Source organism: Vanessa tameamea, chromosome Z (assembly GCF_037043105.1).
Source record: "Vanessa tameamea isolate UH-Manoa-2023 chromosome Z, ilVanTame1 primary haplotype, whole genome shotgun sequence".
NCBI classification, from domain to species: domain Eukaryota; kingdom Metazoa; phylum Arthropoda; class Insecta; order Lepidoptera; family Nymphalidae; genus Vanessa; species Vanessa tameamea.
In genome coordinates this window covers 4476662-4490261 of record NC_087341.1, presented here as the reverse complement: position 1 = coordinate 4490261, position 13600 = coordinate 4476662, and the positions used below count along the sequence as shown (strand labels likewise).

The window sequence follows — 13600 nt, the reverse complement described above, 5'->3', positions numbered from 1 at the left end:
CTCTCTTAACGCGTCTGCGTATCTCATTATTATAATAGTACGTTGATACACAGTACGCTGTTTTTGTGATGTATTTGTGAATTATTATTATATACAGTTATTGGGCATAAATTATTAAAACATTTTCATTAAACAAAAACCACTAATAGAAGCAAACGTTGACTAAAACCTAGGTAATATGTGCGTGTATGAGATTTCATTTCTGTGTACTGTTTTCCGTGGCAGATGTTTATATTTCAAATATAGAATACAGAACGATTAAAAATTGCGATTCTCGCGAATTACCTTCGGGTGCATTTTCAGAAAAAAAAACGGTACGTCTAGTTAAATTGATTTGTCACCCAGTAATGTTTTCCTTGTTTAAATTATTTGTCCACAGTTTGTTGTGTCCTGAGCTTCTTATAAATTTTGATATTTTACGGTTTATTATGTTGGGCTACAAAAGGGATAACTGAAAGACAATTTCATGTGGCGGAGATGAGAATGTATGAGCACATAAGAGGAAGTTTGAAAGTGGCACCGGTAACCGAGAAGCTATGTAGAAACCGATTGCCATGGTATGGGCATGTTATGCGGAGGAATGAGGACCATGTTGTGAGGAAGGTCTTGAGCATGGATGTGGATGGATATGAGGTAGCAGACGACCAAGAAACGATGGATGGATTGTGTGAAAGTTTAGAAATTATGTTAGTTGTGAGATGACGTCCGGCAGAGACGTATGGAAGAAGAAGACATGCTGCGCCGAACCCAAGTAAAATTGGGATAAGGGCAGGAGGATGAGGATGATGATATAATTTATTATGGAATTTAAATTGTAACATAGAATGTATTAGTTAATCCTCGATTATATAAATAATATGTTAATCTGAATGATATAGCGTACTCATAATATCGTGTAAATAAAACTACTGTTAACATTTTGAATTCAAATTGCAATCCTCAAGTTAATTATTAAAGTCATAAAAAATACGTCGAGCGTGCGATAATTGTATTAGCCTGGTACTGCCGGGAAGATCGCGTCGCATCAATAATATTTTCACAATATTTTTGCTTATAACTCCTTTTTGTATTCGGATGCTATTTAGTAACTAATAAAATCAATAAAAATTCCTGAAATGCAGAAAATCATAAGTAAATTCCCAATTGCTAATTCAAATACTGATTTGAATTGATGCGGCATAGTGATACTTGCGTCCTTCAGCCATCATACAAATTGAGTTCAATTTCGCTTAGCAAACATTCCGTTCTATTTGCGTAGTAATTCATTTATTCCACTGTATTAAACATGATCCAAAAGGTAACTAATAACATACAGTTGAACTATAATGCTATGTAAGCCGCAAATATCTATAATCTTTTTTTTTTTAGTAACGCACAATTAATAGAAGATGAATCTGCACTTAAAATATAATGAATCAAATACATTGTAACGTCTGCATCGGTGTTGCTGGGACCGTTCCAAGTGATTGCGATCTTTCGTTTGACAATAGTTATTGATAATGGATAATTACTGTGATTGCATCTATTTATTGGTTAATTTAAATTCTTACATACAATATATTAGACATTTCTCAACAAAATATTGTATTAATTAATCAATATGACTTATAAAATTTGATTCGTAATAAAATGTTGTAATACAATGATATTACGGGTGTATATATGTCGTGCGTCAATCAAAATGAGTGTTTGTCGCAAATGAAAGTACTTCCTGATAGCTTATATCCCAAATAATGTGACTTGGCGATCGGCGGTAATAGATTTTAATGGCAAGATGTTGCTATATTTAAAACTTGGCATGCCCTCTACCGTGGCGCTCGGTACCTATTGCAACTGTGAATGCTAAATATCAAACGTAAAAATTATACACTAGAAAGGAGGGTATATTTATTCAATATTTATACATGTTTAATTGCTTAAAGAATCATCTTATTGATTTTTAATCTCGAATATTTTACGTGTGTATTTTTCCAGGAAACAATGACATGTATTATTATTTATATCTATGGTTAATTTAATTGCAAATCAAAAAAGGCTCAAGTAATAATAATTATTTAGTCGCTTCCAATGACGTAGCATCTAATAATTAAGACCCCCTTTAATATTAAATATACCTTAAAATCAAGTTCTCCTTTTATTGGTTTGACTTGGTTGTGATATTTGTTATTTAATGTACTAATCCCAAACATAACATCAGAGCGAGATAAAACACCAGCTTTTAAGTCAACCAAATTTTCAAATACTAGTTTCATCAAAATCGGTTTAGCCGTTTGTGACTTCATGTTTGAATTTTCATAAAGGCGATTATACTTCTATTCTATTTGTATAATTTTTAAACTATAATATTCAACAATAAAACATGTAGATGACATTATTCGCGCTTCAATTTTACATACGACCTTTTGTATTGGCAGAGGCGAATTATAGTCTCCCGACCTTATTGTTAGAATGTCAAATTTATTACTCTCGTAATATGATGCAGTGATTTTAATACGATTTTCTATGTCGCAATAATTTATCTGTAATTATTTAAATATCAAAAGGGATTTCACAAAATTTTATTATTTATTTTAAAAGAAATTGTTCGTCGTAAACGTGACACTCAGATTCAACGTTTTAACGCTATACCTATCGAGCTGAAGAAGTTTTGTTACAGAAACGTATTACGTGGTCAAATAGTAAGGATTATTTTACGTTTAATGTTTGCTAACAAATTGACAAGCCAACATAGGTAATTAATACATCAATAGGTACTTAAAACTTTCGAACGTGTCAGGTCGTAAAAACAATTTAGTGTTTGGCAATTGTATAAAATTAGTTTGTTTTTACACTAGACCTATGAAGGTCTATATATGTACGACTATGAAGTCGTACATATATGCTATACGCATGTGTAGTTTTACATTATAAAACAAAAGGCAGATCGAGCGCGCCGAATTCTATAGTGAAGCGATGTGTTTTTGTTTACACGTTAAAAGTGCCATCAATTTAATGATTAATTATTGACGTATTAAATAATTGTTAATTACACACACTACCGGGAATTTGTTTTCGCTTTTGATTTGTATTCAGTTATGTTGCTTCACTATTAATATTCCATACGCTGTATCTGCCTTTTGTTTTTATGTATAACTAGCGGACTTTTCTGAAGATCTTTTTAAGGTGTACAATACTTTACTACATTATTTTGATAATCTCGTAGGGTTCAGCCAAAATATGTGTTCATTTACGACATCACTTTATAAACCTCTAAAATGATCAGTGTTTCTCTCCTATATTGTGTATGTATTATACATATAAACCTTCCTCTTGAATCAACACCTCCAAAAACCGCATCAAAATCCGTTATATTATCTTAAAGATCTAAGCATGCACAGGGACAGAAAGCGTTCAGCGACTTATACTGAGTGTGTAGTGAAACAAATGTATCGATACGTACAGCCTCATAGCACGATAATTTTATTATGGTTTAGTTTCGTCGAATGGAGCGAACGTGATAATTAACGTCAGTTCAAAATCCGTCCGAATAGCGAACAAAAGACTACAATGAGAATCAAACGTATACATTTATGGACACACAAATTAATAATGTTTCAAAATACATCGAATATTACATTAATTAATAAGGCGTTATATTTAATAAAATAAAACTAATACTATTACTAATATATTTACAAAAATTATAGTATACTTGTAATGCCACTAACTTAACGTTGTAACGTTCCGGTCGTTGTTTAATGGTAGAATAGTAGAATGTCTGGTACCGACCAGATGACTTCCCACAAAGCTCTTCCACCGGTAATATATAGAAATATAAAATAAATAAATAAAGTATTATCTCACATCGTATTATATAGAAATTATAAACATTAGAAGACAATGGATATGCATAATTAAAATAATAACAGCTCACACCTGGGCATGAGAATCCATTTTCCAAACATTTTCTGAAACGAACTTAATAATTTAGATCGTATTCATTTAATAATACAAGTGGGCCTTCCGCCTATCTTCGTGTTTATTCAAAAGATTTATTAGGAATTTCGAAACTTGTTCGAAACTCGACAGGTTTTGTTTTGATCTCATTTCATTTAAATTTGTTGGCGCCAAAATGATATCTAGTTTCAATGAAATTTTTAATGTCAAATAGATTATATTAGTTCAGTTACATTTTACATTAATTTTTTTGTACATACATCCTTAATACAGCCGTAGCATCGCTCTCTAGCCGGACAGTAACTTTTTTCCTCTATCTAAAATTAATTCTTTGTTAAATTGTAACAATATAGTAAATTTAAATCAAGAATCATGTTTTAATTTCATTTCTACACATCTACGGCTGGAGCTCTTCAAAATGTAACCATAGCAGTATTTTTATGGGCAGCTATCGTCCCATAATCACACACACACACACACACATCAGCCCGCATTCGTCCACTGCTGGACATAGGCCTCTCCAAATGCACGCCACTGTGGTCTTTCTTCGGCAACTCGCATCCAGCTCCTGCCAGCCGTCTTGCGCAAATCGTCACCCCACCGTGCCTGAGGACGTCCTACACTACGTTTGCCGAGACGCGGTCGCCACTCTAGAACACGTTTTCCCCAACGGTTATCGGTTCTACGACAAATATGGCCAGCCCACTGCCACTTCAGCTTACTAATCCGGTAATTTAATTTTATTTAATGTATTTTTTGTCACTGGGACAAAAATCGACTTACGCTATTTATATATAAGATTACATTATATTCTTTATTGTTAATTTATGAATATTTAAAGATTTTTATAAAGGTGCATATTGCAGATTAATATTGAATTTAATTATCTTTTTTTAAGTTTAACTTCAATAAAATCATTAATTATTAAGTTTCACTTACACCGCCTGTAAATTGTACACACATTTTTTTATAGTATTTGTACCAAATATTTTATTAATTACATTGATATAAAAATAGCTTGTAATTTGTGTATGCTCTATGTATAATATTATATAAAACGAAATCTAATATCAAAATTCAAAGCGAAAATCTCGAAATTTCGGTAACGTCAGCAAAATAATAACGGACTCACCGTTGGATATTTTAAGTCTTCGAAAAGTAACATTAATAGAGTTTTAATGTATGTATTATAACGAAAAAAAAGTCTGATCGAATTACTTGCACATTAGGTTAGGAGGTCACAATACCTGTGAAAAAAAGTAAGTATATAACAACGGTGGTTCATTTTGTTCTTGCTACAAATTAAATATTCCAAACAGACATATCTGCAAATCAACCACCTTTATTAAAATTCCAGTTTTAGATTACTAAATAATAACTATAAGTAATGAGAATTAAGATCAACGACGGTTTATAAATATGTCATATACTTGGCTTTCATGGATTTTGGTTAGCCTCAAAACATTGTCTTTAAAAAAATTGAAGTTCATTTTAAATTGGTATAAATTTATCAGTGGCTAAAAAATTTACAATAAAACACAATTATAATTATAATGTTATGTTATGTAAAACACAATTTTCTAAATATTTTTTGCCTACCATCATTGATATTAATAAATTCATATTTCTCGTGTTAATTTACGGGATATGGTATTACATAATCATTATTTGTCTCTCTTTAGCAACAATTATTTTATAATTTGTCAGTGATAATAAAGTTTAATGTAAAAAAAGCGTAATTACTCTATGCAAAAATGATTTTAAAAAAATACCTATTGCATTATAGAATATTATATCGCTCCTATCCTATGTTGCCGAGATGGCCCAGTGGTTACAACGCGTGCATCTTAACCGATGATTTTGGGTTCAAACCCAGGCAGCCACCACTGCATTTTCATGTGCTTAATAAGTGTCTATAATTCATCTCGTGCTCGGTGGTGAAGGAAAACATCGTGAGGAAACCTGCTTGTGTCTAATTTCAACGAAATTGTGCCACATGTGTATTCCACCAACCCGCATTGGGGCAGCGTGGTGGAATATGCTCTAAACCTTCTCCTCAAAGGGAGAGGAGGCCTTAGCCCAGCAGTGGTAAATTTACAGGCTGCTAATGTAATGTAATGTATCCATGAACTTTGTAAATCAAATTGATCCGTTGCATCGTTGTTGCGTAAAAGATGGATACGTTCTCGCTAATATAAACTAGGGAGGCAAACTGTACTTGACTTCTTGGTGTTAGGGCTTTATGCATGTCTGGGTAGGTACCACCCAATCATCAGATATTATATAGCCAAACAACAGTACTTAAGTATTGTTGTGTTTCGGTTTGAAAGGTGAGTGAGCCAGTGTAACTCCAGGCACAGAGGACATAACATCTTAGTTCCCAAGGCTGGTGGCACATTGGCGATGTAAGGAATGGTATACGGGCGGTGGTGACTACTTGCTCGTTGGCCTACATGCTCGTCCGCCTACATATGCCATACAAAAAAAAACTCTTTAATCCAAGATGCACGACAATCTAACTAGGAGATGAGCAGCTCACCCAAAGATTTGTAGTTTACTGGATGGTACAACAATAATAGCAACAATATACATTATATTGTATAATGTATGTATAATAGGAAGTATATTTGAAGTTATACAATATACTAGCGGCCCGGTACGTGCTTCGCTACGTATAAAGTGATATAATACAAAAATGAGTTAGAACATCGATTCATTTCTTAAAAAAATATATTTACCTAATTGCTAGCTATTTAAAAAATTAATTCAAAACATTTGGATAAACAATATTTTTGGTTTTTCCATTTTGAGTGTGAATAAACAAACGGCTGGGGGTAACGACTCTGGAACAGGCAACATAAAGTTGGCCGTATGAAAAACATGATTCTTCCAAATTCACACCACAAACGTGAAGTGTTTGACCTTGGGCCTTGTTGATGGACATCACAATTGATAAACGAACAGGATATTGTAATCGTTTGAACTCGAATGGCATATCAGTTTGAATCATAGGGATACGCGGTATCAAACAAACTTCACCTTTAGGTTTACCAGTTAAGATCGTAGCTTCGATCAAATTTAGCAATAACTTTTTCACTGTCAATCTGGTGCCATTACACAGTTTTGGTGGATTAATATTTCGCAATAATATAATTAAAGAACCAACTTTCCGATTTAAGCAGCACTGCTTAAATCGGAATCGGTATCGGTGGCATACCAGCCGGTTCCAATGAATTTAAAAATTCAACTGGAAAGTTCAATGCCATATGGTAGCCATCATCACCTTTTCAATGCAATATTGGGTTACAATGAAACACGTTGCAATTCCTCAGTTCTGCGATGAAGTACAATATCACGGGATTGAAATTGATCACCTACAATTAAAATTGCAACCTCATCAATTGTCGGTGCATTGAATCGCCTGGCATGCTCTCCAAAAGATGTTCTATCAGCCCTTATTACGATTTTGTGATTATCAGATGGCATACGATCGAGAGCAATTTTAAACAATTTAACTAATGCGTTATGCTGATGGAAAAACCATTGTAGCTCTCGAATAATTTCTCATCTTGTATTAGAAACAATTGTACAACGTTGATCCAATTCACAATTTTCATCACCAATAAAATAAATTTGCAATTATTGATGATCAGCGTCGGGGTACGGCAATAACGAACCAACTTGATAAATCTGGCTCTGAATCTGTAACATGTATGCAATTTTAGGTTGTTGGATAACAATTTTTAAAACTATCGAATACTTTATGATTAAGATTGATATAAATATGGGACAATCCAGTTGAAGTATTTACCTTAAACGTCGGCATGAAATTATCTCTAATAATTTTAGTAGCACCAAAAGAAGTCATTTGGAATGCCGAATTGTATTGTTGAATATGACTCAAAAAATGCTTCGATGTTTGAGATGTCCCAAATATTAATGAATATAATAGTTCCGGTGGAATTTTTAATGCTGGCAGTCTAACTTTCCCATTTGCACAACACATGCCGGGCGTTTCACTTGAAAATTTTGCCGCATCACAATATGGACATATTACGTCCATCATTCCAATGTATCCGTACATACTATAATCAATCTGACTGTTAATTAAAAGCAGCACACATCGTTTCAGTAAAAGTAGCACGACGTATTCGTGATCGCCGTGGAAGATTCTGTACAGGCACAGGGTCAGCAGATCTATTTCGTGCACTACGTTCACGCTGCGATGCATTAGCTTGTGTGCGTTCATCTGCAATCTGTGATCGTCTTTGTGATGTCACATAATTTGTATTGCGCGTTCGCCGACCTATATTTGCTCGTCTGGCTCGTGGCATTGATCCTTCATCCTTCATATACAAAAGAAAAAATGAAATTGAAAACAAATTGCTACATTAATAGTGGTGTATCAGTATTTATACATGTGTGTCTGGAAATATACGGGATGAAATATTGGTGGTTATTTTCCCGCAAGATATCGATTCGGTTTCGGGTAAAAATAAAAATACAAAAGGAGTAGGTATTGACTACTAAATCAATTTTTTGCGGGGTAAACAAAACCAACAAAAGTTCACCTGTACCTATATAACTGCATTCGTTGTCAATGTATAAAAAAATGTCAATAATATAATCCATTACAAAATAATAAAATACACAGCAATATATTTTTTTCAAATTAAGAAACACATACATGTAATCACTTCAACAGTTCAAAACTTACCGTTTATGTAAATGCGTTTGACAATTTAATTCAAACAAAGCCTGCTAACTACATGAAACACCGACAGCGCACTAAAAAACTGAGTAAAATTTAAAAATTGAAAGTACACGCTACTTTTAAATCGACAAACGTAAATAAATATTTATTTGATTTTAGTTTTTAAATAGCTAGCAATTAAGTAATATATTCTTTTAAGAAAAGAATCGATGTTCTAACTGATTTTTGTATTATTTCTAATGACAGCTCAATCATTTTTAAAATAAGAAATTGTGTTACATGTCAGTATTTAATGCTATGCCATGGGTTATTTGGAAATAATAAATTGAATTAAGACGTATTACCTATTGAAACTGGTGGATGAGTGTACTCATTTTTAATTGATACTTACTTTTAATTTGACAGACAATTCCCCTTCTAAAAAATCTCCATTAACAAAATGACCCGCCATTTATTGAAATCATTTGTTACAAAAAATGTGATAAATGAAGAACCACTTGACCGATTTTGTGCAAACTTCACATAAACCATCTACTAAATAGTCCGAACAAACCCTGAAAATTTGGTTTGGATAGATGAGCCCGTTTTTGACTTATAAAGTGACAACGAAAAATGCCACTTATTTTTATATATAAGATTTAAACTTTAGGTATCAATTGTTTTGATACCAATAAAGGTTATTTCCCTATTATCAATATTTTCGTGTATTAATAATATTTAATTTTTTTAATTTAATATGAAACTTCAAACTTCAACACTTTTCATTTAAGCGGACGGGCAAATGCGCCACCGGATTATTAGCGGTCACTACCGCCCACAGACATTGCCGCCGTAAGAATTTTTTAAGCCATTCCTTATATCTCCAATGTGGCACCAAACTCGAGAACTAAGTTTGTTATGTTACTTGTGCCTGTAGGTACACTGGTTCACTCGTAGAATATCTGATGAGTGGGTGGTACCAACGCAGACTGATCTGCACAAAGGCCTAGGTTATATTTTAATGTTTCGTTGTAATTTCTACACAGTCCATATAGCTGACAGCATCACTTACTTGATAATTTTTTTTTAATATTCCGTCACCAGATTTAGTACAGATTAAAAAGTATTTAAAGCGATGTGAATTTGCATCGCTGTCGTTTTATTTAAAATGATGTCATCATAACAATGATAATCATGACCTTTCTCAAATAACTACGGGGATCAAATTAATTACAGAGAAACTCTTAACAGCGGCGTCTCGTTTTTCGCTTACAAGAAGTTCTCGTTTTAATATATTTATAAGTTTAATTAGTTCACTTTGATTGATTTTTTTATGATATAACATCGCATACATGAATAAGGTTTTTTTTTAATGTTAGCCTTTTAGTGTTGTCATTAGACAAATTTAAATATAACTCTAAAGGATCTTATTTAATTACTCTAAATTTTGTATGATTACGGAGTAGAAATATAAACAATATTTTTTTGCCAAATAATATTGGGATGTTATATAAATACACACACATTCACACTCAAACGAAGATGCGAACAATTTGCTGACGACAGGATTATATGAGTAGTGGTTAAATATATATATGTGAAATGTATTTATTACTTACGAATCAGCTCAATGTTATGCGCTTAGCAACGTTTCTCAAGTTTCAGTGTATTTTATTACGAACTTTAAACTTTTGTTTTGTTATTGATTACGAGATATACTGATATGAAAAGATTACGTAACGCTATTTAAAAGTATATCTTAATATATTATTAAGACGAAAAATTTTAATAAAAATTAGCGAGATGAGAACTTGTTTATTAATTATAAAATACCGATTTCAATTTTGTTGGATTCACGTTACATATTTATTATTGAGGAAGATATTTGTGAAACGAGGTATTGAATTGTATTTTCGCGTATGTTTATCATACCCCTGTACTCGTATTTTAACCATAAACCCGTCCTTTGTTTCTCCCTGTGAAAAACCGTCGTGGTCATTGATATATTTTTTTAATTTTTATTTTATGTAATAGATAGACTATACTTTGAAAATGCGCCAACAATCTTGGGTACTTGTTATATCCCTTGTGCCTGTTGACACACTGCCACACTCACCCTTCAAACCAGAACACAATAATATTAAGTATTGTTGCTTAGCGGCAGAATATCTGATAAGTGGGTGCTATCTACCCAGACGGATTTGCACGAAGCCAAAATATATGTGAGCTATGAAAATAATTACAGATGAAATATTTTACGATAACGATTGTTTTACAAAATATTTTACAGATTTTCAAAGATTTTATCAATGTAATAAGTTGTCTCGGAATAACAAAAACGTACATTACCTCCGTTTTGGAAAAAGCTTATTTACTTAAAACGTTGCTGTCACGTTAATAAATTTAACTTTCATCTGAATCGTTACTGGTTGATGGCAGTCGATGACGGAAAAGACAACCAATTAGCGTAGTGTTTATTCAAATTAGTAAATCGGACTTTGAAAAGCGTTTCAGAAGCTTGAGATAATTCTCAATTAAACTAAGCATGTAAAATACAACTGTGAAACAAACAGTTAAACAAGTTTTAAAAAAATATAGTAATATGCAGTACTTATTCTCTAACTTATAACTTGAAATCAATACATTTTACTGGCGTCCTAAATATATGCATATTTTTTATATTGTGAGACATATCAATTTTATTTATTATTTCGTAATTCAAATATTAAATATCTATATATATATATACATTTAATATTAGAATTGTCAATTGTATATATATATTAATAATCTGTCTATAGTTATATATGTTAGAACGCGTGTATCGTAACCGATGATTGCGCGTTCAAACTCAAACAAGGATCACTGAATTTTCATATGCTTAGTTTGTGTTCGTGATTCATATCTTTTTTGGCGGTGAAGGAAAACAGCGCGAGGAACCTTAAAATTCAAATGAAGTTCTACCAAATTTGTGTGTGCTCCAATGTGTAACCCACATTGGAGCAGCGTGGTGGAATAAGCTTCAAAATCTTCTCCTCAAATGGGAGGCAAGGTCTTAACCCAGCAGTGGGATATTTAAAGCGTTACTATTTTAAAATAACTTTTCAACAGGGAAAATCCACGCGAGTTGCGAAACAAAGCAGAGAAGCAAAGAAGGGACAAAATGAACGAATCCGTTGCAAGATTAGCTTCGATAGTCCCGCCTGTTGTCAAGCCTGGCAGGAAAATGAACAAGAGGAATGTACTTCGCCTAGCAGCGCACTACCTACGCTCCCATCAACATGGTACGTATTTCTACCTTACAAAATCTTTCTCTTGTGGTCTTCTTCAAACCCTGATATCGGCATATAAATACTTTTTACAGTAAACTTTTTAGTTATTTTGAAGCAATGTATCGTGAGAGTTATGTATAGTGTCAGTACAAAGTGTCAAAATTTAAGCTATATTTGAGAGTCAGACATATTCTAGATCTAGCGTGTATCTTCGACTAGATTATCACTTTCCATCGGGTGAGTTTGTGGCCAAAGAGTTCTCTTATCAGAAATAAACAGTGTTTAGGTGTTCTCATACAAAACGTTCGCTCAGAAAGAATAACGGAACATGATTCAGTCTCGTTTCCCTAATAATTCAAGAGCACTGTTTATATACTATTACTGTGATCAAGCGTCGTTGTCTACTGTGACATGTATAGATCGCTGACACTGGCAGAAGGTTACACTAAAGTTGAACGACACGTACAGTCTTCAGGAGATCGTAGCCTGAAAACACACAGTCGTAACCTCGTCTAATAATTATTGGTGAAGCAAGGAAATTGCCATTACATATACCCCTGTTAGAACTGACAACAACGATGTCAATTTTGTTGAAAATTTAAAATAAAATTAATAGTTACATTGAAATATAAAATTAATTACTACGTTGTGCGTGGTAGGTATCTATTTATATTTTTTTATTATGCTGAAGTACTTTTAATGCAATTTCAAAACGCGAGACGGCACTTTCTTTCTATAATAAATACGTGTCAACGGACGAGCTGCGTTCTGCCATCGACTATATCATATCTTACGAATGAAAACGAAATTATAAGACCTTGTCAGCTTCAGATAAAGATACTTTATTAACTATACGTCAATACAACGACGTAAATAGTATTTTACATTATTATGCAAGTTATTAATATAAAAATATTTATATTTTTTTAAATAATTGCATTTAAAAAATATTTTGAAAAATTATATTATTTATTATAGGTACAACATTGTATAGCGAATTTAAAAAAGTTAAAATACTCAACATGGCCGTGTGGCATAATTTACAATTAAGTGGACATTCAAAGACAAATAAAATCTATGTACTAACTCTAGGGAAGTATTATTATTACAAATAATAACATATTACAACAACAACTTGACACCCATATCGTATATATAATATTGTAGAACAAATGCATTTTCTACTGATCACAATTTTAAGAAAAAATTAAAGATATTACGAGAAAATAAATATTATAACGAATATATGTATAAATTTGATTTTTTTTCATTATTTTAAATATAGATGTTCGTACTTATATTGACGAGATTTTTATACTACAAACATTATCATTTCAAAGAGGATTTTATTATTTAATTATGTGAGCATATTGACGTTAATGATATATAATTTAAGCTTATTTATTGGTATTAGCTTTACCATTTACTTATTATTATATTATCTTGTTATTATATATTTATTACCATTATCTTTTTTAATAAAAGTCTAGAAATTAAGTTTATTGTAAAACAATTTTACAGACGCGGATTTAAAGATATTTCTTACCAGATGTGAGACACGGCTACCAACGTTAATCGTGAATTGCCCGTCTCATACATTTTCCACGGTTGACGTTGCGCTTCCCCTACATTCAACTCTTTACGGTCGGTTTAGCGTCGAGTGACCTTCCTCAAAAACCGGATTATCAAACGCAAAAAT

General features: G+C 32.3%; 1 protein-coding gene across 6 annotated transcripts in view; it reads left to right on the top strand.

Moving 5' to 3' along the window:
- The window catches only part of LOC113404222 (hypoxia-inducible factor 1-alpha-like), an 87044-nt gene that overhangs the window by 19010 nt on the left and 54434 nt on the right, over positions 1-13600 (top strand). For all 6 annotated transcript variants that reach the window (XR_010309882.1, XR_010309880.1, XR_010309881.1 and 3 more), the window contains exon 2: positions 11741-11913. Coding sequence is in view for 3 of the 6 variants with exons in the window: in XM_026645062.2 (XP_026500847.2) it covers positions 11741-11913 (173 nt within the window). In the remaining 3 variants the exon portion in view is untranslated. The remainder of the gene's footprint in view (positions 1-11740; positions 11914-13600) is intronic.